The sequence below is a fragment of the Paramisgurnus dabryanus genome, chromosome 21 (genome assembly GCF_030506205.2).
Source record: "Paramisgurnus dabryanus chromosome 21, PD_genome_1.1, whole genome shotgun sequence".
NCBI classification, from domain to species: Eukaryota; Metazoa; Chordata; class Actinopteri; order Cypriniformes; family Cobitidae; genus Paramisgurnus; species Paramisgurnus dabryanus.
Genome location: NC_133357.1, coordinates 17,049,272 through 17,074,478, shown reverse-complemented (window position 1 = coordinate 17,074,478; position 25,207 = coordinate 17,049,272). Strand labels below are relative to the sequence as shown.

Below are 25,207 nucleotides of genomic sequence, written 5' to 3'. Positions count from 1 at the left end.
TTAAACCATTTACAATCCATAAAGCCGCACTCTCTCGCTTATCTCAGAGTATTGCAGTACCCGTCTTTTTCAGTAGGTGTCCCCCAAGCACAAACGCGCCTATGGTTGAGCTACAGAAACACGTCTCAAACTTTGGACCCCAATGTGTAATTTACACCAAAAGCATATTTTTGTTTTTTATCTTTTTTCACATTTTTGTATGTTTGGCCTCAGATAAACAGACTAAGGAGGAGACAGTGGACGCCTCAAGCAGCAGTCACTGTTTCTCTGAGCTACAGGCTGAAACAGTGTATCGCATCAGTGTTCATTCTCGTCTGGGAACAGTAGAGGGCGCTGGTGTCACTATTCTTCACCCCACAGGTTAGAATCAATAAATCAGCCAAACATACAAATGCTGTTATTTTTTTCTCAGTTGTAATAATTGCATTTTATTCCCACATAAAGCAACCGCTCCAGTGAGGATTCAGGTTCCCCCTAGACTGCATCCTGTACAAAGGGAAGGTAAGATTTAAACAAGTGAATATGTTAAGGCTTATATACACCATACACAATTATTATTACTATGAATATCAAGAATGAGAGGGGTTTTAAATGAAACTATCTCTCCCTTTCTTTCTTTCTCTCTCTCAGTGTGTCCTGAGATGGTAGTCAGAAATCATGTAGTTAAAGGTAAGATCTGTAGCTAAATTTGTAGATACATATTTAAATTTTTGCATAAAATAACTAAAAATCCCTCTATTGTGCATTGTGCATGTTTTAGGTTTCAACATGATGGAGTCATTTGGTCTGACTCAGCGAGCTCACTCCACCGTTGAGGGGGTTGCAGCTGAACCATTCATCTTTAACACCTTACCAAGTTACACCCTCTATAGAGACGTACAACTTACCCAAAGCACTGGGTGAGAAACATAAGCACATGTACGCCTAAACATGCACGTATTAATAAACAGCTTTAGTCACCGCTCACGGCTTCTGTTTGTGTACATCTCCGTCTCAGCTTCATTCACCCGGCTGGCTTTTCTCCAGAACACACCATCAGCATGGCCTTCAGACTGCTGCAGGATTCACCGAAGGAGCCCTTCGCCCTCTGGCAGCTCACCGACAACGACTTTCAACCTAAGATGGGAGTGGTGCTGGACCGTAAGTTAGGCCGAATAAAATTTGAGTTGGATGCAAGAATTGGTCTCTTTGGAGATCAATCCAAAACGGTACAAAATGAAGTTTTACGAAAAATTGATGATGATGTAATTTGTAACATGTTTCACCAAAAACGGACAAAAATTTGCTAATGGATGGCTGAGCTGTTTTTTTATGCATTGTGAGGTTCATGAGGTGCAGTTTTCTTCATTCTGTCTTTCAGCTGTGAAGAAGTCGTTGCTGTATTTCAGTCTGGACTATAGAGGGGAGATACAAGAACTGACCTTCGACCAGCCACAAGTTCATTCTGTCTTTTACGGCAGCTTTCATAAGGTTTGTGTGAGATCTGTATCGTTGCATGTGTTGGTGTCAGACAAACCCCAGCCCGGATGAATGTATATGCATGAAAACTAAGATTTTTAGGAAGCCAGTTTTTCCTGATCCGTTCTGTTTATTCCATGTGATTGGCAGATTCATTTGTCCGTCAATCAGGTGAGCGTATCACTGTCTGTAGATTGTCAGCGGGTGGGTGAGAGACCTGCCCGTCCACTGGGAACTGTGCCCACTGATGGTTTTGAAATGCTGGGCAAGCTAGTGAGGACACGCGGACCTCACAGTGGATCTGCAGCTGTAAGTCTGATATCCTCATCAGAAACGTTCATCACTTTACTGTACACATACAGTACTAAGGCAAAGCATATGGCTAGTTTTAAATCTCAAGCCTTTTACATTGTGTTTTACTGTAGTTTCAGCTGCAGGCTTTTGAAATAGTCTGCAACACTACCTGGCCATCAGAAGATGACTGCTGTGATCTGCCCTCACAGGTACATCAATCATTTAGGCTTTATCGGTTATGAATCATATCGATTAATGTAAAACACATATTTTTAGTTTAAGTTTTTGGTCTTTTGTCGCTGTCTGTCCACCAGAGGGACGAGGAGAGCTGTCCAGAACCTGCTTATGCGTGCACCTGCACCAGCAATGTTTCCGGAGCACCTGGAGATACAGGTCCACCTGTGAGTCCATGACACTTATACAACAATGCATTTTAAAGCTCACATAACACACGCTGTTTCTGCTTATCTCATGTTAAAGGATTAGTCCATTTTCTAAAAAAAATCCAGATAATTTACTCACCACCATGTCATCCCAAATGTTGATGTCTTTCAGTCTAGAAGACATTATGTTTTGTGAGGAAAACATTCCATGATTTTTCTCATTTTAATGGACTTTAATGGACGCCAACACTTAACAGTTTTAATGCAGTTTAAAATTGCAGTTTCAAAGGACTCTAAACGATCCCAAACAAGGCATAAGGGTCTTATCTAGCGAAACGATTGTCATTTTTTTGCAAGGAAATAAAAAATCTGCAAGTTTCACGTGTTATGAAACGCACATTTGCGGACCATTTTAAACAATAAACTGACACAAATACATTAATTAGGATTATTCGACATACAACAACATCGGAAGGGTCCACTTTCTCCACACTTGTAAACACTGGGGCGTAGTTTCGCATACGTCATCCGTGACCTCTTGATATTACGTGAGGTCGCACTGGCGGAGGAAGACGAGAAGTTGTGATTTAAAAGTGCACATTTCTTATTTTTCTTGCCCAAAATAACAATTGTTTCACTAGATAAGACCCTTATGCCTTGTTTGAAATCATTTAGAGTCCTTTGAAACTGCAATTTTAAACTGCATTAAAACTGCATTAAGTGTTGGGGTCCATTAAAGTCCATTAAAATTGTGTATCTGTCAACTTCACGTCATTGCCGTTGCTTATGGCAGAAGTTTAACATTTCTCAAGTTTTCAAGTGCCAATGCGTGCCACAGCCAATCGGATCGCCTGATGCAAATAACCTAGTGCGAGCCAGCCAATTACGTTTATGCTACTGAAGCCTGTGTTGCGGGCATTGTGATTAACTGTTAGCCACGCTTCAGACAAGCCTTCCGTCAAGCGGTAACGCTTTCGCCCCATGTGAATGTGCCGTAAAACAGTGTTAATAAGTCTGAATGCATGAAATAGCTTTAAACCCCCTATAACAGTTGTGTTTTGTGTTCATTGTTCATATCTTTTATTTTGAAGTTTTGTGTTTGTTCCGTTTTTTTTTTTTTATAAAACTGCAACTGGGTCTACAACTCATCTCTTCTGAGTGGATATATGGTTACACTTCCATTAAAGAGACAAAAAAAAACTTTTTGAGGTCCGATGCCTGCTATAAACTGAGCCTAATTCTTGTTCTTCAGGGGAAACCTGGTCCTCGGGGAGAGAAGGGAGAGAAAGGAGACCTGGGACAGAAGGTATAGTAGGGTTTTCGCTGTTATGAGAATAAGATTTGGCTAATCTTTTTTGATAAATAATTGTCATACAAACGTTTGTTATACGTCATTGGTCTTGTCTTGTTTTGGTTAGTGTAGGGTTAATGCATAAAGTATTTGTTTTATGCCTCTCACCAGGGTGAAATGGGCCCACCGGGAAAACCAGGACCTGAGGGCAACTTTGGCTCTGTTGGAGCCGCTGGTCCACGGGGAATAGCAGTAATGGGAAAAGTGGTATGTTTGTTATACAGAGATTTAATATATAGAGTCTATATATTAAGTCTTAAAGTATATAATCCATAATGCATGTGGAGCAGATTAAAACTCTTATTCTTTATGCGTGTAAAGGGTCCGCCAGGAGCGAGAGGTGAAAAAGGAGAAGTTGGAAGACCTGGTAGTCAGGTACGCTTTAATATCCATCTTCTCTTTCCAATAAATCTATAGAGCTTTTCATAATGTGCATTGTTGCACAGCATCTTTACAGAAAAACGTTTAACACAGAGGAAACAGAAAATGGAAAAAAATTATGTCTAAATGCTGTGAACATAGCATCAGTGCTAGCAATATTATTACATTGGTACAAAATACACGACAATGTATTATAAGAAATAATGATTTAACAGACAGTAAAGACAATATGTCTGTATTATTGTACAAAAACATTGTATTTGTAGCAATATTGTTATATTAATAATAGTATGAATATTTCTATTCTTACCTATTCTTTCTGTTTTATCTGCAGGGTTTACCAGGGCCTCCTGGTCCAAAAGGTGAAGAGGGCAGCCCTGGTCCTAAGGTATCACCTTAAGACATTTTAAACAAATTATATTTTACAGTACATTTGTGCATACCAGCTTGTAATGGATTTAAGCAATGCATTTTGTTTGGTTTTTTGTTTTCTGGGAATCAAAACCCATGACTTTGATGTTGCTAGCATCATCTTTTGCATTATGTTCAGTCTATCATAATTTTTCCTCTTCATATATCCCTCACAGGGTACCAGAGGATTGGAGGGTAACATCGGTCCTCCAGGAATTACAGGGCCAAGAGTAAGACAGCATTACTTACATGCATCTTTTGCAGGCTTTATAGCATTTGACTTATATCTCTGTGTGAATCATTCCTAGGGTTTTCAAGGTATGCCTGGCCATCCAGGACCAGCAGGAGAAAGAGGGCCATTTGGGCTTGTAGGGCCCACGGTTAGTACAACTCATCCACATATTTGGTAGAAAATGTTTAATTGATGTTACTAAAGAGTTTAATGCAAATTTTTTGCAGGGGCTTCCTGGAAGCAAAGGTGAAAGAGGAGAGAAGGTGGGTTGATGTTTTTCATTCATTTACATGCCATTTGTGAAAACTTAACCGTTGTGCTTTAATTCATAATTGTTTCTTTCATTAGGGAGAGCCACAGTCTCTTGCCATGATCTATCAACTTGTTACACAAGCCTGTGAAAAGCTTGTACACAGTATGTAGGAAATTCTCCCCGTTTTTATCTCTTTTCATTTAATCAGAGTAATAATAGCTGATTGTGTTTTAGGTGAGGTGCTGAAGTTGGATGCATTTCTGAATGAGATCAATCGACAGCCAGTGCCCATCCAGGAACCAGTAGCACCACCAGGAGAGCCAGGCTTACCGGGGGGAAGGGGGCCGCCTGGATCACGCGGATCTCAGGGAAGACAAGGAGCCAGAGGGGGACCTGGGAAACCTGGGTACCCTGGTGAACAGGGTAAGCTTTGTGCTTAAGTCTATGCTAGGCTAACTCAAGATATGTTGTTGTGATTAGACATATTAGCTCAAAAATTAAATTCTGCTTAACTTCTAGGGCGCAGAGGTATGCCTGGTGAAAAGGGCTCTCCGGGGTCCAATGTCCTGGGACCACAAGGAATAAAAGGACTTGCAGGTAATGCATTAAAACACACTTAAAACAGTCCTATGTACATTTATGCTTTTATTTATTTCTATCAGCATGTGTGTTCCCTGCGTTCGAATACAGTATTTACCTCATCGCTGTTTTTTGTAATTAATCAGGACCTCCAGGTGAAAGCAAAACGGGTGAACCAGGCCCCAAAGGAGAAGATGGTAAAGCAGGACCTCCAGGTATTCCAGGAGCACCGGGACAGCAAGGTGAAATGGGTCCTCCTGGTGCATGTGACAACAGTGGATGTTATCAAGGAGCTCCTGCTGCAGGTATATTTAAATACTTTCATTGTAACCACAATGCAAAACTGGAAAAGCTACCTGTGGGTATAATACTGTTTTTTTTTATTGCACAGAGGATCCATACTTTGGATACCAGCCTTGAGTTGAGAAATCGGTGAAGTTACTTGGGTGTCATTTTAGCACTGCCACAATCATCTCTCCTTGTGTATTCAGAAAAGGCATTCTGGGGAAGTAACATATAAACTGATTCTGCCAGGGAATGACTTTAAATGAGCCTGAACATTGAGTCGGTACCTAAATGATAACTGATCTTACACCCATACTGAGATCACCAAAGAAAGCACTGATCATTCTTGACTCCTGTTTATGTTACGCGGTATTCAGTCTGATCCGCTGCTACAGGACAACAGCAGATTCTTGTTCTGCTCGAAGATGATGTGGTCACAACATACTCAGACTCTGTTTTAAAGAGGTAGACATTTCGGTTACCAGACGAGTAACTTGTGTGTTACTGAATAACAGCTAGAATCCGCACTAAGAATATTGTACTTTTTGTATATTATTGTATTTAATGCACTACATGTGTTTTAAATGTATATTGTTGAAGGCATATTGGTTTAAATACTTTCTATTCCAGTTTTTTATTCTCTGTATGTTTTTAAGTATTTTTTTTTTAATATAAAATATGCAATATTTTGCCAGAGCAGTATGCTATTATAAAATACACTGTGATTTTATATTATTTGACTTTTCTACATATATGCTGTCCACATTATTTTATTTAATCATACACGTGAATTGTTTGTTTATTTACTCATTGTTTAGTGTTCATGTACAGATTGTATGAAATTGAACTGAGATTGAAAAAACTGTGGTTTGAGGTAATTTCTGTCCATGGTTGTGCCAGTAAAAATAATAACACTTCAAATTTACTACAAAATAATATAAAATAATGAAATGTAAACATCAGAAATTTAACTGGATATCTGTGCAGTGTGAGCCGAACATTTCTAATAGCCTAAATATCTTTTCAATAAAGACAGATTAATTGATTTACTTTGCTTTATTTTGAATTTCTTATTATTTGTTTGCCCACAAAAGAAAAAATAATAATTTGATAAATGATGGTAAGCACACTGTTGACGGTACTTCAAGTAGAATCCAATACTATTGAAGGTAATGGGTACCATCAACTGTGTGCTTACCATCGTTTATTAAATTATTTTATTTGTTCAAGAGAATCAGGAAACTCATACAGGTTTAAACTACATAAGGGTGTGTAAATGATTTTCATTTTTGGGCAAACTATCTCAGTAACAATTTAATTCCTTTAAAAGGGGGCATTTCAGAAGACATTTTTAAGATGTCAAATAAGTCTGTGGGTCCCCAGAGTATGTAAGTGAGATTGTAGCTGAAAATACCATATAGATAATTTATTATAGCATGTTAAAATTTCCACTTTGTAGGTGTGAGCAAAAATGTGACATTTATGGGTGTGTCCTTTTAAATGCAAATGAGCTGATATCTGCACTAAATGGCAGTTCCGTGGTTGGACAGTGCAAATTTTGGGGTGGAATTATCCCCTTCTGACATCATAAGGGGAGCCAAATTTCAATGACATATTTTTTCACATGCTTGCAGAGAATGGTTTACCAAAACTAAGTTACTGGGTTGTTCTTTTTCACATTTTCTAGGTTGACAGAAGCACTGGGGACCCAATTATAGCACTTATAATTCATATATAAGTCACATTTTCGTGATATGTCCCCTTAAAAACGTCATAATTTTATCCCTATTTGTAGCAAAGTCATAATAAAAGCACATTTTTATTATAAACATATATTTTTACTCGCCTTACTACTATTAGTTAAATAACCATAAAACCTTGTTGTATCTGTAGTTGTTGTCCTTCGCTATATCTGCTGCGGAACCAAATAGTTGAGTAGGCGATTTCTACGGACATTTTAAGAAAAACATCCGGTGTTTATATGACGTCATAGACGTCAACATGGCGAACCGGAGAGGCAAAACGAAGACCCGGGAGCAGGCTGATAAATATTCTGTTCTGCTGCCGACCTACAATGAACGAGAAAACCTGCCATTGATTGTATGGTTGTTGGTGAAGTACTTTGGCGAGAGGTAATTCTGTTGTTATTCGTCTATGAGAGACTTCCTCGGTAAAATCAGGTTCAGTGGACAGATTGTAACGTCGCTTCTAAATGATGAGCTGTCAGTGTCAACACAATGACAATCTAAACTTATTATAAAAGAAAGCACATATTTGTTTGATTCATAAAACATTATTTTTTATATCACGAATAAAAGTCTTATCCCCTGTATGCTGTAATGCAGTGGCTACAACTACGAGATTATAGTCATTGATGATGGCAGTCCAGACGGGACTCTGCAGATTGCTGAGCAGTTGCAAAAGATTTACGGATCTGATAAGATTGTGAGTTGTGCCTACATTTACACACTTTTCCAAACTTATTGCTAGTATAATGAAGTTTGGCTAAACCTGATACTTTTAGGTCCTGAAACCTCGAGCACAAAAACTTGGATTAGGTATGTTGGCTAATGTTTGTTTATTTAGTACTTCCTAAAGAGAAAGGTGTAAAGTTACTCACACATTAATATCATTTCAGGAACGGCTTACATTCATGGCATTAAACATGCTACAGGAAACTTTGTTATCATCATGGATGCAGATCTTTCACATCATGTAAGCTGCAATTTATCTTTTTTTATTGGTTTGAATTAAAATAAATCTATAGCAGCATTTAGTAAATAACAACTTTGTGGATCACTTTTGTACACAACGTGTTTGTTTTTCTTTTTTACAGCCAAAATTTATTCCAGAATTCATTGAGTAAGTAACTTACATTAGCTTTTGCCTTCGCTGTGACATTGTTTAGTGTAGCTTTACATGAATATTTTTACCAGATCTAATCGGAATAAAACAAGGTGAGGTCAGAACTCCACAGCTCCCAAAACTGTACATTTATTATTAGATTGACAAACAGGCACAAATTATCAAGTGCATTAAAAAGGTACCATCTTAAAGGGACACTCCACTTAAAAAAATAATGCAAATTCTTCAGCTCCCCTAGAGTTAAACATTTCATTTTTACTGTTTTTGAATCCATTCAGCTGATCTCCGGGTCTGGCGCTAGCACTTTTAGCATAGCTTAGCATAATCCATTGAATCTGATTAGACCATTAGCATCTCGCTAAAAATAGCCAAAGAGTTTCGATATTTTTCCTATTTAAAACTTGACTCTTCTGTAGTTACATCGTGTACTAAGATCGATGCAAAATTAAAATTTGTGATTTTTCTAGGCTGATATGGCTAGGAACTATACTCTCATTCTGGCGTAAGTATTTTTGGGCAGTGCATAATATGACTACACCTGCTGCAGCCATGTTTCATCAGCAAAGTCCTTGATTATTACGCCAGAATGAGAGTATAGTTCCTAGCCTAGAAAATCACAACTTTTAATTTTCTCTCAGTCTTAGTACACGATGTAACTACAGAAGAGTCAAGTCTTAAATAGGAAAAATATCCAAACTGTTTGGTTATTTTTAGCGCAATGCTAAATGGTCTAATCAGATTCAATGGATTATGCTAAGCTATGCTAAAAGTGGTACCGCCTAGGGATGTCAAATTATGCATTTTCCCATATTCGATGATCATTTAAATTAACGATCAATCAATCGAATAATCGTTAACAGTAATAGTGCAATAAGCCATTACAGCAGTGGCATATAGCCAATGACATAAAAGTGTGCGTAAAAACGGCAGCTTCCTCACGCGAATTAAAAGATTTTATTTTGTCTAAATAATATGCTAGTGGGATTGTAAAATGAGTCAATGTAGTTGGTGTTTTGATAAAAATCATCAATTTAATCTCATAATGAAATATAATGACACATTAAACTCCGCCTCATAACGGGCACTCCGCACAGTCGCATGCATCTATGACAAAATAAAAGTTTCATTATCATCGAGTGTTATTTTTCTAGTTGTTCACCTCGCTTTCTGAGTCGTCGATACACCTCTTGTACATATGTAATTATATCCAAGAAGCACACGAAAGGGCACTTTTCCCGTCGTTACCTCAGCTTTAGACGTGCGGCGTCCTTTCAGCAAAGATGCTTATATTATGAAGACTTCAACCTTTTATTAGAAAACCTGCAACAGTGTTTAGGGTGTAGCGCCTCAGCAAGTCATGATGATGATGATCAATGATGTATGTTGCAGGCGTTCAGAGTGTAACGACAGTCAGTTACAGTTAACATTTAACAGTTTCTTGCCAGAATTTAAGTTTTTCATTTTAATCTGTTTATTAAAAACGGCTTCTGGACTCCTTCCCTGTGTAAAGCAGCGTTAGCAGCGTTGCTATGCTAATCTTGCAGGCTTCCCTGAAGAGAGTCTTTGCTTTCAGTATCCTAACTGTGTTTAGATTTTTGGCATCGGACCCTCTCAGATCCTCTGCGGATGCCATTTTGTTGCGTTAGCAGCCAGCCTCGTCTCGAATGAGGACAAAAAGCCCAAGTGTGTGTTTGGCATCGAGCATCGTTGTGATCATGGCTAGTTTAACTTCTTCGCGCTTGGTTAGTTTTTTCACCAGCTGTGTATGTGCTTTGCGCAGACGCCGGACACACATCCTTGCTTTTTCGACAATCGTTAAGTTTTATCGATTTAATTCTTATCGACAATTAATCGAAGATCGATTAATTGTTAACATCCCTAGTACCGCCAGACCTGGAGGTCAGCTGAATCGATTCTAAAACAGTAAAAATGAAATGTTTATCTCTAAGGGAGCTGGCAAATGAGCATATTTAAAAAAAAAAAGTGGAATGTCGCTTTAATGCCTTCTGGACACTAGGGCACACAAATTAAAAATGAAAGTGAACTTTACCCCAAATGTATACATAAATCCAGATGTGTTGCATGTGTTGACTGTTCAGAAAACAAAGAGAAGGTGGATTTGACCTGGTGTCCGGGACAAGATACAAAGGAGATGGTGGAGTCTATGGTTGGGACCTGCGCAGAAAACTAATCAGGTGTGTGGCTTTAAACTTAGGAGATTTATGCAATTCTTACCCATCTTAGTCTCATCTGTATATCTAGAATGCTGGACACACAACATTTAAGGGGGTGTGGTTGATATTTTATCAGTTCATGTATTCTCTTAAAGATTTGATAACACCATGCTCTACCATTTGGGATTAAGGAACAATACAGGCATTGCGAATTTGACAAACACAAATCTATAAATGATGTAGAACTTCAATGATTATGCGTAACAGTGTGTGAAAACGTTTATTGCGGGTGTATGGGAGAAATTTGGTTCTGAGCTCTGTGAATTCAAGTAACAGCACTGTTTTTTGGCATTAAATGACTTTCTTTGAGAAAAATCAAATGACTGTTGTTATTTTTAGTCGAGGAGCAAACTTCATCACACAAGTGCTACTCAGACCAGGAGCATCTGATCTCACAGGAAGTTTTAGGTAAGTTTTAAGTACTATTCAGATGGGATTAGTTTTGCATAGGGGGGTGGGGTAAAGCAATTTTTATCAGAGCTTCTCAGTGATTTTAGTCCCATCCCTATGCTCCATGTCAGAAATCATTACGGACAATGTCAGTAAACATTACGCCGACTTTTACCTTATGTAAACCTTGTATTTGTTCTGTAAACCTTGAATTTACCTCAGGTAATACTAATCCAGTGCGAATAAACCAGCTGTAAATATACACGTAATTTCCTGTTATTTTGCGAGTTTCTTTCAAATATAAAAGTGCTTAAAGAAGAATTCCTAAATACCAAGACACAGACTTTTAAAAAAACTCTGTTACTTATGTCTGTTTTTTCCTCCAGTCGAAAAGAAATTATAAGTATTTTTTTAGGAAAATATTCCAGAATTTTCTCCATATAGACGGTTTCAGCAGTAACAACTTAAACAAGCGGCTTTCGTGGCCCTCACGTAACTTCCGGTAAACTCCGCGGAGAAAAAATAACAACAAAGTCCTTTTAAAGTAGTTTATTTATATAGCAAGCAAAATAAACAACACGTAGATTACATAGAAACCCATAACACTTATTATTTTCTACGAGGTATTTGTTTAAGAGTTCAGTTTCAGCAACTAGTCGGACCATTAAACAAACAGAAACCGGAAGTAACGTTCAGACCGCACTTGCGCCCGATGAAACGGTCTATAGTTGACGTTACATATTATGTAATCACATCAAGTTTTTTTTATAATTTTAAACAATAAAGTGCACAAAGACATTAATTAGTATCATTACACATACAACAACATCGGAGCGGTCCTCTTTCTCCACACTTGTAAACACTGGAGCGGTACTTTCGCATAGGCCATACGCGACCTTTTACCATGATTACATAATACTTAAGGTCACTCTGGCGGGTCACACCGCTAGTGCAAGACGAGGAGTTGGGTTTAAAAAGTACTTGACGAAAATTAAGAGTTTTGCTAGATAAGACCCTTATGCCTAGCCTGGTTAGCCAGACCTACATCAAGATGTAAGGTCTGGCAACTCTTCACACAAACGGCTCAATGCAAGGGGCGGGATATAAGGTTGTCCCTCAAAATGCCTCTGCACGCAATAGGATAGCGCTATGACGGATCAGAGCAACGAAGAAGGTGACGTAGTTACCGTAACCAGTCGGCAAAACTCCAAACACATCTTTCTTGCTTAAAAAGGACTTCAGTAGGGTTTATTTGCTCTTCTCTCAAAGAAAAACATAAGTCTAAGTCCTCCAGAGTCGCGGCCAAAGCCGCTTCAAAAGATAGCTGTTCGCCAGCAGCAGCAGCCATTCTCTGTTTTCAAGTAGGAACCGTTGCAGCTCTGTCGTCATCATGTTAAGCCCGCCCCACAGACGCTACACACGATGTGATTGGCCTGACCAAATTTTGGTTTTTGGACCGGTTAAGTGTATTGTGAGTGCCTAGACTAAACCCTGGCAGCAAATATATTTTGCGGCCGCTAGGGTGCGTCTAGATTTCTAGGCTACCTTATGCCTGGTTTAAAACTGAATTTTAAACTGCATTGAAACTGTAAACTGTAAAAGTCCACTATATGGAAAAAATCCTGGAATGTTTTTCTAAAAAAAATTCTTCTCGACTGAACAAAAAATTACATAAACATCTTAGATGATATGGGTGTGAGTAAATTATCAGATTTTTTTTATGAAAGTGAAATATTCCTTTAAATGAATGAATTGTTTATTATATTGTTATTAAACTGTCTTTTATGTGTTAAAGGCTCTATAAGAAAGAGGTACTTGAAAAACTGGTAGAGCAGTGTGTGTCTAAAGGCTATGTTTTTCAAATGGAGATGATTATCCGTGCTAGACAACTGGGCTATACAATTGGAGAGGTCAGCATACTTCTGTCATTTCACATTTTTGTAAAAGTCATAATCATCTTGTTTTTAGAATGTGCTTGTTAATGTGTAATTACATAATAATAAGGCAATTTTGCACAATTAAAATAACATCTGTTCCGTTATTAGTTTTTGCATGTTTTAACTATTTGTAGTACCTAGTCTTTCATTATATGCTTTACTGAAAGTGATTTTTTATGTATCTGTCACGTAGGTTCCTATTTCATTTGTGGACCGCGTTTATGGAGAGTCCAAGTTAGGTGGGAATGAAATTGTGTCGTTTGTGAAAGGATTGCTCACACTGTTTGCCACTACATGACCTTTGACCTCATTTGGTCTTGTTTAGCATTTTAATGTATGATCAGTGCTGATCATCATTGAAATGCACTTGACATTCATGCTCTCTGAGGAATTAATGACAAATTGTTAGTTGCATTACTGTGGCTTTTTGCCACAAAATCCACAGATATGAATGCACACACGGCTAGATGTTAAAAACAAGAGCTTTTGTATGGATTATTTTGCTTTGACTGCTTTATTTGTGTCTTGGATCATTTTGAGGTTTATATTTTGAAATAAACATCATAGATGTTAAAAAAAAAGATAATTGATTTGTGTTTTACATTGTAAAGTTGAGTTATCTGTATTTTTTGGATAGCCCAAACACTGCTTTAGAAACATTTTTATACCTTTATATAGTGAAATAAAATGTCTTTCAACATCTTTTGGATTATGCAGTTAATCTGGCTACATAAGATTTTGGACATCATGTGTTGATAATAACAGATGCAAACCAATGCTGCTTAGTAAAATGCTTGAAATTCGTCCAGTCACTGGAAAACCATACTGTATACCGATGAGTCATTTCCGTGTGGTTGACATACCCCATCATGATATTTCCAAAAGTAAAAAATTGTTTCCTCTTCTCCATTGGTATACAGTGTGCAGAACACACTAGATGAGTATGTAAGACACTTCTCAAAATGAGTTTGATGCCCCGATCATCAAGTTGAGAGCACAGGGACATGCAGGGTGGAGCTCCAGAGCTCATGGGCCAGAGGCTGGGTTAAATGTTTATCAGTACTTAAGGGCCAGTGGGTGGGGAAATCACCATTGCTCAGCCTGCAACCCCAGCATTTCACATCCAGAAGTAGTCCCGGTGAGTTACAGCGCCACCACCTGAGCACATACTACTCCGATGCTCGGTGGGTACTGAGGCACTGTATACATCCGACTCTCTGCGGGGTTAGATACCAGATGCAGAATTGACGCAGACGCCTCCAACCAATCAACTTTCACCAAGTGGCGCCCCCTATTGGTGTCATTTAGGTTACTACACTAAGGGCCTGTTTACACCAATAATAGCAGCACAATTGAATAAAACACCATATGCGCAAATAGACACCCTTGTGGGAGTCTCTGTGAATTTCAGGTAACAATTACATTACTCTATGACTACAAATTTGATTGATGGTCGCCCGGTTCCTCTCACCACAAATTCACAGACCCAATGTCTGTAGCTGTGTCTGAAACCGCTCCCTATCCACTATATAGTGCACTATATCGGGTGTCGGCCATTTTGTAGTGGTGTCCGAAACCTGAGTGAACAACTTCATTCCCTACATTCATTCACTACTTTTTACCCACAATGCACTCTGATTTTGAGGGTACATTCGATGTACACTCGTTCACTCATATTTCCCATGATGCAACGGGAGACGAACGCGTAACTTGAATCAGCTGAAGGATACTGACAGTAAACACCAAACATTTTCTTGTTGTCAGTTATTTTCTACTTTTTGAAAATAAACAAATGAAAAATAATTGCGTTATCTTTTATTTTAAATGTAATACACATTTTTATTAAACAATAAACAAACAGCAGTAAATAAATATTATAAGCAGTTGTTTTGTTCTCTTTATTATCAACTAATAGCCTACAATAAACATGACAAATGTGAAAAACAGTAAGAAAGTAAACTTTACCATTTCACAGCACAATCAATAAAGCCACACAGGTGTTTTTGATTAATCTCTGCGACAGCTCTCTGACGCATGATATTTACGTCAGTGTCCGAAATCGCTCACTCATTTTCATTTGCTTCATCCCCATATAGTGGACTCAACTGTCATTCCCCATATAGGGAATAGTGAATGAGTGAACGAGGGAACGGTTTCAGACACAGCTTGTGTGTCGGCACAAAGCTTTTTTATGCTAATCAAACACGCATGTCACTTCCGCCCCTTTTCACACGCCATTTTGGATCGTATAGGTACTGGACCGGGTCGTATTGTTGTAAGTGGATGGCGGATTACGTTAATTGTTGTCAATTATATCGTCATTGCGCCTCCGTGCATCCGTCGTGAACCCAGCGGGCGCTCATTCCCTCGCTCCCTTTTCCTATGTTAATACCAGCTCTTAACCAAAGCCAATACAGGAGCCGCTAGATGCAGCAGCTCATCCCCGGCAGACAGACAGCTCTGGGTCGGCCCGTGACAGGAGTCGAGCTCCCTCTTTCGGCGTGGTGTGTTCGCCCGTAGAGCGGAGGACGAGGCGCTTGGAGCGCGAAGAAAGGAAGTGAGATCGCGTTAGCACAAAGCGGGAGCCCGAGTCAGGTAAAGTCTCTTCCAGCAGTGGGTAAACCGAATCAGAGTAAACAATGAGGACGCTAACCAGTTAACAGCAGACCTTCAGTGGGAAAACCCAGCGCTCAGGTGGAGAAAAATAGCTGGTCGCGTGTGTCATGCAGTTGCTGCACGTTGATGTGATGCAGGCTGGACGCTGCAGCAGGTCGCAGATTAAAGGAAAGTTTTCCTTGATGTTTGGACAGTTTAGTGTAACTGAGGGGCTTTGAGACAGGCGGTGGTCTTTATCATCCACAGACTTGGATTGTTTTGATAGTGAGGCTCAATAAGGGTTCATTGTCAACTAAAACGTAGTGCTGCCATCTCAGCGCGTGCTGTTTTAGTAATAATGTGTATTCATTTTGCACTTTACTTGGTTGTTTATTCAGTGGATCTCAACCTTTTTGACTTTATTAATCTTTGACCAAAACAATATTTAAAGGCACCCTACTCACTGTTTCTACCTAGTAAAATATTCAAGAGCTTGGCATGGCTAGAAAGATGTATTATTTATTATAAAAAGAACACTAAGAAATATCTTGCTTTTTAGCTCTTTAATGCTATTTAATGCCATTTTAATAAAAAATAAAGCCATATTAAGGCCCTCCACTTAGAAAAATACTGTAGTATACTTTAGTGTTTACTATAGTACACTAGCATACAGTTAGTATACTACTTTAGTATACTATAGAATGCACTACAATTTATCAAATCACTATAGTTAATGCTACAGTCTACACTGTAGCAAAGTGTTGTAATTTCTATAATACATTACAGTACCACAATTTACTACAGGTTACTATGGTAAATGCTACTAAAGTATACTTTAGTGTTTTTCACGTGGACCCCATGAAGGTTTGTTGAGGCCCTCAGTGGGCTCCAGACCCCGGCTTGACAAACACTGCCCCGATCATGTCAATAGACCAACATGCGACTCATTGCTCACTAAATGGTCATCTGATCTGTGTTGTTTTTCTCATCGTTGTGTTGTCCCCACCTGATTTGTTGTTGCATTGTGTAATTTATCATAATAGGTTATTATGCCTTTGTAAACAGACAGAAGTGTTGTTTTTATATCACAAATATGTGTCAGCATTTATCCTTTGCACGCAGGTAGTTGCATTATAGAAATAATTCATAGTGAATAATTTTTATGGCATGATTCGAACTCAAAGTAAAACGAGCGGATTTGGAATGCTTGTGTTGGACACCTTATGTTTATCATGTTGTATTTTGTCCACAAGTATAACCCATACAATACTACTTTTCCAGCTGTAACTGTTTTCTTGGTCACAGCTGAGCAGATTGCATTCAGATCCTGAAAGGGGGCTTCATTTCAAGACAGGCCTTCATCTCTGGCATCTGTTTACATTGAATTGTTTAGCTCATATTTGTAGATTTCATTTGTCTGTACACAAACACATCTTTATAGTAAGGAATCAGTATAAGCTCCACCTAAAGCAGACTGCAGATGTAGCTTTTCACAGTCTGGCCTCTGCTGCTGCCTCAATAGGAGGCGCCATTCCAGGGCTATAATGCAGAAGACAGCACAAAAAAAGGGAGCGGGAAAGGGCAGGCAGAACAGGGAGAGGCTTATATAACATGGAGGGTGAACTGTCCTCTAGCGCCATCTATAAAGTCAGGGAGAAGATGAGGAACGCCTACCCCAAAGTGAGAGAACACCCATTGCTGATCCTTGTTTATGCAGGGTTTACAGTGATGCTTGTCATTGGTACGGCCAGCAGCTGGCTCATGTGCTTTGATGATCTTTGACCTCAATTCAGTGGTTTGCAAAAAATCAGAGTTTTGATGTGAAAAAGATAAAGACTACAAAGCTTAACTGGATGTGTTTTAGTTTTTCGGTTTTATGATAATTTTATAATAGCATTAGTAAGCTAGTTTTTCTATTCTGTCTGTATTTAGTATTCAACTCATTAGCCATGCTGTAAAGGGGTACTTGACTTGTTTGTTTTGCTTTAGATCTTAACCTCACATTAGTGACCATTTTAGCATCTGATGATAAACTAGAGACTACGGATTACAGACTACATTATGTTCATGCTAAGGATTGGGATGCCAGTTAATGGCCAGTCTGCTAGGATCATAGTAAAATTAATTACTAGATTACTACACCACATCAAAAAAAATTATCTGGGTTCATTCAAATGATATCTGAGATTATGTTGAACAACAGTGACATTAACATATAACAATATGGTAATACCACTGTAATTATCATGAATTATATTTGATGCATATATGAGGGCCCAAATGAATTAATTTATTAATTTGTTTCTAGGTGGGCAGAATGTTTCAACTCCCAGCCAACAACCTCACCAGTCTAAGGAAAGCTAGGAAAAATGTGAAAAAAGTGCTGGGTGACATTGGCTTTGAGTTTTGCAAGGAGCATATTGATGTAAGTATATCTGATATTTGGGCTACACAAGTTAAATGTACACTTAAATGTACTTTTGTACAAAAATGACTGTTTGGTTGAAGCTTTAAAACTTTTGTCAGGGCAAACCTATATTATGAATCTTGCATCTTCGAGAAATCTTAGATTTAGATTTTTTTTTCTAGTTTTATATGGAGTTGCCTTATTTTTTAAATATACTTGCAATGTCTCTTTGTAGATCATCTCTTTTTATGTAGCTTTTTGATCTTTTTGTATTGAGACATCATGTTTATTCTCACTCTGTGCTGCTTCTTTTCCCTCTCAGGACTATAAAGACTTTGTTCCCACTGAGTTCTACATTAAGAACACCACATGGGACGATGTGTGCATGTGGGATCCCTCGATGACCAAATCACAAGTAAGTAACATCTAAAATCATACTTAATCAAAGCAGAATGTTTTCTGTTTTGTCAGTTTTCCTGACTCATTGTCGTCTTTGTCTTCTCAGGAGTACCGCTCGAAGCCATTCTGTTGTTCAGGATGTACATTCTCCTCGAAATTTTTTTCCGCCTACAAGAGTCACTTTCGTAATGTGCACAGCGAGGACTTTGAAAATCGCATTCTCCTGAACTGCCCGTATTGCACTTACAATGGAAACAAAAAGACTTTGGAGACGCATATTAGACTGTTTCATATGCCTAATGTGGTTCGGCAGAATGCTGGAGGACTTGTGGGGGTCGGCTTGAAGGACGGTGCACGCCTGGATAAAAAGCGTGATAATGTTGAACAGGCGGTGTACTATTGTAAGAAATGCACTTACAGGGACCCACTATATAATGTTGTCCGCAAACATATCTACCGGGAACATTTCCAGCACGTAGCAGCGCCATACCTGGTTAGGCCAGGTGAGAAGGCGACACCACCCAATGGGACAACAGCAGGTTCTGGTACAGGGACAGGGAGGAATGCCAGTTCCAACAGCACTACTGGTGGTGCCAACAGCACAAGCAACGCCATCCACTGCAAACGATGCCTCTTTGTACCACGCACTTATGAAGCACTTGTGCAGCACGTCATTGAAGACCACGAACGCATCGGTTATCAAGTGACCGCCATGATTGGACATACCAATGTAGTGGTACCTCGGGCGAAGCCTGTAATTATGGTGTCTCCTAAGGTTCAGGGGGAGAAGGGCGTCATTGGTTTAATGGCAAAGGGTGCCGTAGTGACACCTGGAGTGAGACCTTTATCCGCTCAGCAACTGAGTCGAATTATCATTCCAAAAGGAAGTTTGAACTCAACTGGGCTCCTGTCAGGTGTTCACATGAAACAGGGTGCGTTTGGTCTTAAGTCAGGCCATACCATCGTAGGACAACAGGTGCCAATGCCTCAACAGTCTCAAACACACAAACCTCAAATTACTGCCAGTAGTCTGCGCAGTGCCGTCTCCGCATCACCCTCCACCGCTATACTGAAAATTCCTCAGCTGAACTCACGCGTTCAGGCAGCGGCTACAACCGTATCATCATCTGTTACCTCTAAGAAAGGCAACTCAGTCATTGGCACATCTTATACTCAAAAGTGGAAGATCTGCACCATCTGCAATGAGCTCTTTCCGGAAAACGTCTACAGCTCGCATTTCGAAAAGGAGCACAAAGCTGAAAAGGTGCCGGCGGTGGCCAACTACATAATGAAAATACACAATTTCACTAGCAAGTGCTTATACTGCAACCGATACTTAACTAGCGACACACTTCTTAACCACATGCTGATTCATGGCCTATCCTGCCCACACTGCAGAGCCACGTTCAATGATGTTGAAAAATTGGTGACGCACATGCGAGCGGCGCATCCCAACGAATCCGTGGGGCCACGTACGGACTCTCCCCTTACTTTCGACCTCACGCTTCAGCAGGGTAATCCAAAGAACGTCCAGCTGATCGTCACCACTTATAACATGCGAGATGCTCCCGAAGAATCCGTGGCATTTCACGCCCAAAACAATGCGTCGCCAACTTCTGAAGTAGATAAGATCCCAAAGATGCCTCAAGATGCCTCAATAGACGTCATTCCAACAAGGACTATGACCCAAACTGCTGTACCTTACAAGAAAGATGTCGGAAAAACACTTTGTCCTCTTTGCTTTTCTATTCTTAAAGGACCTATCTCCGATTCTCTAGCTCACCATTTACGTGAACGGCATCAAGTTATACAGACGGTTCATCCCGTGGAAAAGAAATTGACCTACAAGTGCATCCATTGCCTCGGGGTCTACACTAGTAACATGACAGCTTCCACAATCACCTTGCATCTAGTGCATTGCCGCGGGGTAAGCAAAAGTCAAAACGGCAGACCCTCTCCGTCTCCAAGAGTCATGCAGGCCCAAGGCGCTGGACTCAAAAGGGCGGGTTTAGCAAACTATGACCAAACTGAGCCAAAGAAAAAAAGAGTGGAGACAGATTCCCAGCCTGAGCAGAGCCCACCACCATCAGCTGACAAACAAGAAGACACCGTAGTCTTCGCCTTGAACCCAAAGGGTCATGAGAATGAATCGTATGAAGCACGTAAAGCTTTCCTTACTCAGTACTTCAACAGGCAACCGTACCCGACTCGACAAGAGATAGAGAAGCTTGCATCCAGCCTCTGGCTCTGGAAATCTGACATCGCAAGCCACTTCTCGAATCGTCGGAGGAGATGCACGTTTAATTGCGAGACACTAAACGTTCGCGTCTTACTTGGATTTAAAATGGAAGAGGTTATACGTTCGCAACATCCTATGAACTTTGACTCAAAGTGGTATTTTGAGGGCCATGGACATGAACGGAGTAGTCGAACTTCTAGAACTCGCATAGGCCGATCTGCGAATGCCATTCGCTTGAAACAAAGAGCTACGGCCAATGGTGACCCGCAACAAAAGAAGCCGTTAACAAGGATGGCTGCCAAAACCTCTCTTTACGCAAACGGAAATGATTTAACAAAGAGCACCTTAAAACCAAAAACACTTGTCGATTCAGAAGCAATCGCTGTGGACTCGGACAGTGATAATGAAAATGCTGTTAAACAGTCAGGTAGTAGTGAAGAAACACAGATCGATAATACAGTGGAAGGGAGTGACTCCGACATCAGGGACGAAACCCACGGCGAAAACGGTAATGGGCCGATAGACTTGGTAAAGGAAAAACAACAGCAAAAAAAAGAGAACGCCAGTCAGGTATCACAAACAAACTTGAACAATCGAAATCAGAGAACCAAGCAACAGGTCTGATCCCAGGACAGGGTTTTTAAAATGCACATCTACGTATACTTTTGCATTATTTTTAACTTACACCAACGACGCTGCCTCATTGAACTTTTGGACCTTGGTTACAGATGGTAGCTGTAAGGATATGCTCCTTCCTCAAATCTTAAAGCCATTTGGAAGGCAAAAAGTCATATTTTGCAGTTGTAAAGTATGAACATTTCAATTCTGAAGCTGGGGGTGGGCGTTCCATACGGAAGGAAAATACCGAACATGCACCAAACATGATCTGCCTTCAGTTTCTTTAACGTAAGCTGAAACATTTATGTCGCTATTGTGTGGCAAAATGTGTTTATTAAAGCCACAGGTATTCTTGAATTTCACGTTAACATACAGAATAGGTTGTGTATATGTGTACAGTGTTTCAAGGAGATGTGTAGGTGTTCCCGCTTATTAAAAAATGGTTATACTTTTCTGTGCTCACACTTAACAGTCTTATGTTCTACATTGGTTCACATTGGATGTGACAATGGATGTGGCTTTGGTGGCTGTTTACGTTTATTTAAAAAAAAAATGTATAGCATTTTGCTAAAAAATATATATATAAGTATAAAAATGCAATTTGAAAAAAAGCATAATCTCTTGCTTTTCTTTTGCCTGTTTATAATTGAAGTATCTTTTTTATAAATATATTTATCAACCTGTGTTTTACGTTAAGTGCAGCTTTCATCTACGTCTGGCCTAACCTCAGAGAGAGCAGCAATTTGATTGACCACTGTAGCATTGTGTTAAATAGACTAAACTGTGTTTGGTCAGTTTCAGCTGAATGCATATTTTTCTCTTTCAACAGTTACACTTTCTTATGCAGATGGACCCTTGGTTTCAGTCTTTATTCACTTCAATTTTGTGTATGTTTAAATATGTGACCTCCAGTTTATGTTTTTCCCATTTATTCTGTTTTCGTCACTGCAAGCATTTCTGAATAAACTCTATTGTGTTGTCCTTTTCACAATGCTTCTAACCCGGGCCAGACTCTAGTGTCTTTGTCTTTTTTCATTTTCATAAGGGCGATTTATTATCAGAGTAATCTGGAAATTACACCTTGCATTTTTATTATTTCCTTTGACATTAATCAAATTTGAGCGTCCATGTCTCAATAACCCTCATGACAGCATTTGGACACAAGATTTCTGTATGTTAGAGCAGGGGTTCCCAAACTTTTATTTGAAGATCCACCTAGATGGATATAAACTTTCTCTTGTCTAGACTCACCAAAATAAAATTGTAAATGAAAACAATATACGTTTATTCTAGTAGATAGTAGTTCTTATTTTTCCTTGGCACTGTACTAATAAAATGTTTAATTGCAAAATAATTTTTTACCTTAGGGTGAAGTATCATTGCTATTGTCATTGCTGATTTTTAATTGGACTAAACATTTTTGTGTTAAGCCAAGTGTGTTTGCTCAACCCATTTTTGCTCTTATCCCACTGTGCAACCCGTATGTTAGAGCAGTGGTTCCCAAACTTTTTCAGCGTGTGGTCCCCCTTGTGTACGGTGCATTCCTTCGCTGCCCACCAAAGAAAATTTGTGACAAAAAACTGTTCTAAAACTCAACATTTTAATAAAAAAAAACATTAAATTATACAAAAAAGTAGTGCTTTTGGTTAGTAGCCTTATTTTTTTAGGTTTAATTACACAGAATTCATGATAAATTAATGTATTTCATAAAATGTCATAAAACTGGGGCCCCCCTGGCACCATCTCGCGGCCCCCCAGTTTGAAAACCACTGTGTTAGAGGACTGTGCTACTGTAGTGATCTTTCTGTTGTATATGGTAAAGGTCTACAAGTCTGTTATCATTTTATTGCGGAGTACCCAACTTGGTCCTGGAGGGCCGGCTTCCTTCAGAGTTTAGCTCCATTTTAATGATGTGTAATATTTTGAGTTATGATGAGGTAATGATGTGCCAACTTTAATTGTTAAAACTTAAGATCTCATGGACCATTTACAGTCAATCGGGTTTTATTTAAGCAGCAAGACTTTCAATATACTCCCTTTGCTTCTTCAACAGCATCTTTATTTTCTGCCTAAACTCCGAGCTTATAATGTTCTTCATAAAGATCCCCTTCTTTGGTTCCCAAAAGAACCATTCAGTCATAGGTTCTTCAAAGACCATTATCTTTCTTAGCTTTTTATAATCTTTCACCACAGAAAACCTTTTGTAAAACAGAAAGGTTCTTCGGATGGTAAAGATTTCGTTATGGAACAATTTAGCCAAAAATGATCCTTGAGTACCTTTATTTTTACAAGTGTATATACTTACATGAGAGGGTGATGGAGGCCTGTGCGTGTCCGCATAGCAGAATCAAAATGGGGGATGGGAACCGAGTATGACTAAAAGAAGAGGACATAGAGGAGACAGTTTGGGTTGATTTTCTACTGCCCCCTACAGGGAGAAAAAAGCTTTGCCCCCTTCCCGCTCTGCTTCCTGTGGAAAGTGAGACACTTATGTACGTAGCTGTAACAAAACGGAGATTTTAAGGAATGCAAAATAAAACACATAAAAGAGAGCGAGAGGGAGGGATGGCAAACTGAAAGAAATTGTAAGTAGGCTATTTTGGTTAAAGAACTTGCGTAGGATCATTTCACACCTCAGTTATCACTATGGCAACATAGAATGATGGGAAATGTAGTTTTGTTGTCAGATCATAAACTGGCTAAATGATTTGCGTATTCTGAAGAGTTTTATCCATATCTATTAACATTCAACCACTTGCGTAAAACTACAAGGTAGTGTCAGCATTTATACTTACTATTTCTTATCTTCACTCATCATTAATGTTTTATGTTAACACTTCATAATCATTGTGCTTTACAGTATAGTTCAAAAGAAGACAGGCATAAAGATGCTCAAAAAAATATAGCTCTGTTAGTTTTTGGTAGTATTGAAAACATTAGCCCTGGCCTTAGGAGCATGTTTATTGAAGTGGAGTCCTTTGGTCACGGTCAGGCACACAAAAGCAGCAGCACACAGAATAAACTGAATGCAAAAATGTCTATTGAACACATTCAAGGTCTTACATGAATTCAAAGGTTTCTCCAGCTGCCCTGTTTAAGTTTCCCTTACAGGTGCTGAAGCTGTCATATGTTTGGGTCTCAGTCAACATCTGAGTCTCTGATTGTGTAGTTTTTAGGTCATTGAGGTTCTGTGTTATAGTTTTGTTAATACCATTTAAATGAATTATTTGTTTGTTAACATCATACAGGATCTTGTTTTAATGTTTATATCAGTATTTAGGGTACGTATTTGCATTTTCTGCTGTATGTTGCTTGATATAATGACTAAACATTTGTAAATTTATATGACCCTAAGTGTGAAATAAAGCTAAAGAGATTAGGAACATCACATTTTTATGGCTTTACATTTGCGTGATTGTTGTGGATCCGGGCATCTTTACTAATCATTTTCTATTCTAATTATTAATAGATTTCCAGATAATTGCATCACTCCAGTCTGTCCGTCCTATTCTGTCACTCAACCTCACAATAATACATTTTCTAATGAGTTATCTTGCACGTGTCACTCGTGTGTAATTCACTTCCACTGTTTTTTCCGCTACCACATTGCGCGCGCAGCTTGCGGTGACGTAACTGTGACGTCTACTCCCAAAAGGTCTGCTATATTTTACAGAATGTCCTTTATATTATGTAGGATGATTTTATGTAGAAAAGCAAGGCAAGTTTATTTTTATAGCACATTTAATATACAGAGGTAATTCAAAGTGCTTTACATATAATCTGTGTAAAAATAAGGATCATTTAAAATCACAATAAAACAAGGATACATGAGAATTTCAAATAACAATTAAAAGAAAATAAATGTGATTTTAATAAAAAAAAAAAAAAGTAAAATG

At 38.9% G+C, this 25,207-nt stretch overlaps 3 protein-coding genes across 4 annotated transcripts in view; all 3 read left to right on the top strand.

Annotated features, from left to right (window-relative positions):
- Positions 1-6,672, top strand: part of LOC135775604 (collagen alpha-1(XX) chain) — a 36,313-nt gene extending 29,641 nt beyond the window's left edge. For both annotated transcript variants that reach the window (XM_065285974.2, XM_065285973.1), the window contains exons 22-42: positions 214-360; positions 445-501; positions 631-669; positions 761-899; positions 998-1,140; positions 1,361-1,470; positions 1,609-1,767; positions 1,884-1,961; positions 2,067-2,153; positions 3,388-3,441; positions 3,598-3,693; positions 3,808-3,861; positions 4,202-4,255; positions 4,455-4,508; positions 4,587-4,658; positions 4,738-4,773; positions 4,859-4,925; positions 4,998-5,186; positions 5,283-5,360; positions 5,489-5,647; positions 5,734-6,672. In XM_065285974.2, the coding sequence (XP_065142046.1) occupies positions 214-360; positions 445-501; positions 631-669; positions 761-899; positions 998-1,140; positions 1,361-1,470; positions 1,609-1,767; positions 1,884-1,961; positions 2,067-2,153; positions 3,388-3,441; positions 3,598-3,693; positions 3,808-3,861; positions 4,202-4,255; positions 4,455-4,508; positions 4,587-4,658; positions 4,738-4,773; positions 4,859-4,925; positions 4,998-5,186; positions 5,283-5,360; positions 5,489-5,647; positions 5,734-5,762 (1,901 nt within the window). In that variant the 3' untranslated portion in view covers positions 5,763-6,672. The remainder of the gene's footprint in view (positions 1-213; positions 361-444; positions 502-630; positions 670-760; positions 900-997; positions 1,141-1,360; positions 1,471-1,608; positions 1,768-1,883; positions 1,962-2,066; positions 2,154-3,387; positions 3,442-3,597; positions 3,694-3,807; positions 3,862-4,201; positions 4,256-4,454; positions 4,509-4,586; positions 4,659-4,737; positions 4,774-4,858; positions 4,926-4,997; positions 5,187-5,282; positions 5,361-5,488; positions 5,648-5,733) is intronic.
- A 931-nt stretch (positions 6,673-7,603) lies between these two features.
- On the top strand, positions 7,604-13,709 carry dpm1 (dolichyl-phosphate mannosyltransferase subunit 1, catalytic). Its single transcript, XM_065285972.2, has 9 exons — positions 7,604-7,759; positions 7,973-8,072; positions 8,152-8,185; positions 8,266-8,342; positions 8,464-8,489; positions 10,592-10,687; positions 11,066-11,134; positions 12,912-13,026; positions 13,247-13,709. The coding sequence occupies exons 1-9, from the start codon at positions 7,629-7,631 to the stop codon at positions 13,349-13,351; spliced, it is 753 nt and encodes a 250-aa protein (XP_065142044.1). The 5' UTR covers positions 7,604-7,628; the 3' UTR covers positions 13,352-13,709.
- A 1,519-nt stretch (positions 13,710-15,228) lies between these two features.
- On the top strand, positions 15,229-22,316 carry adnpb (activity-dependent neuroprotector homeobox b). Its single transcript, XM_065285971.2, is given in 5 exon segments — positions 15,229-15,648; positions 17,957-18,073; positions 18,378-18,470; positions 18,561-21,248; positions 21,251-22,316. Coding segments are annotated over 4 exon segments (2,976 nt in total). The 5' UTR covers positions 15,229-15,648; positions 17,957-17,965; the 3' UTR covers positions 21,338-22,316.
- Positions 22,317-25,207: the final 2,891 nt, after the last annotated feature.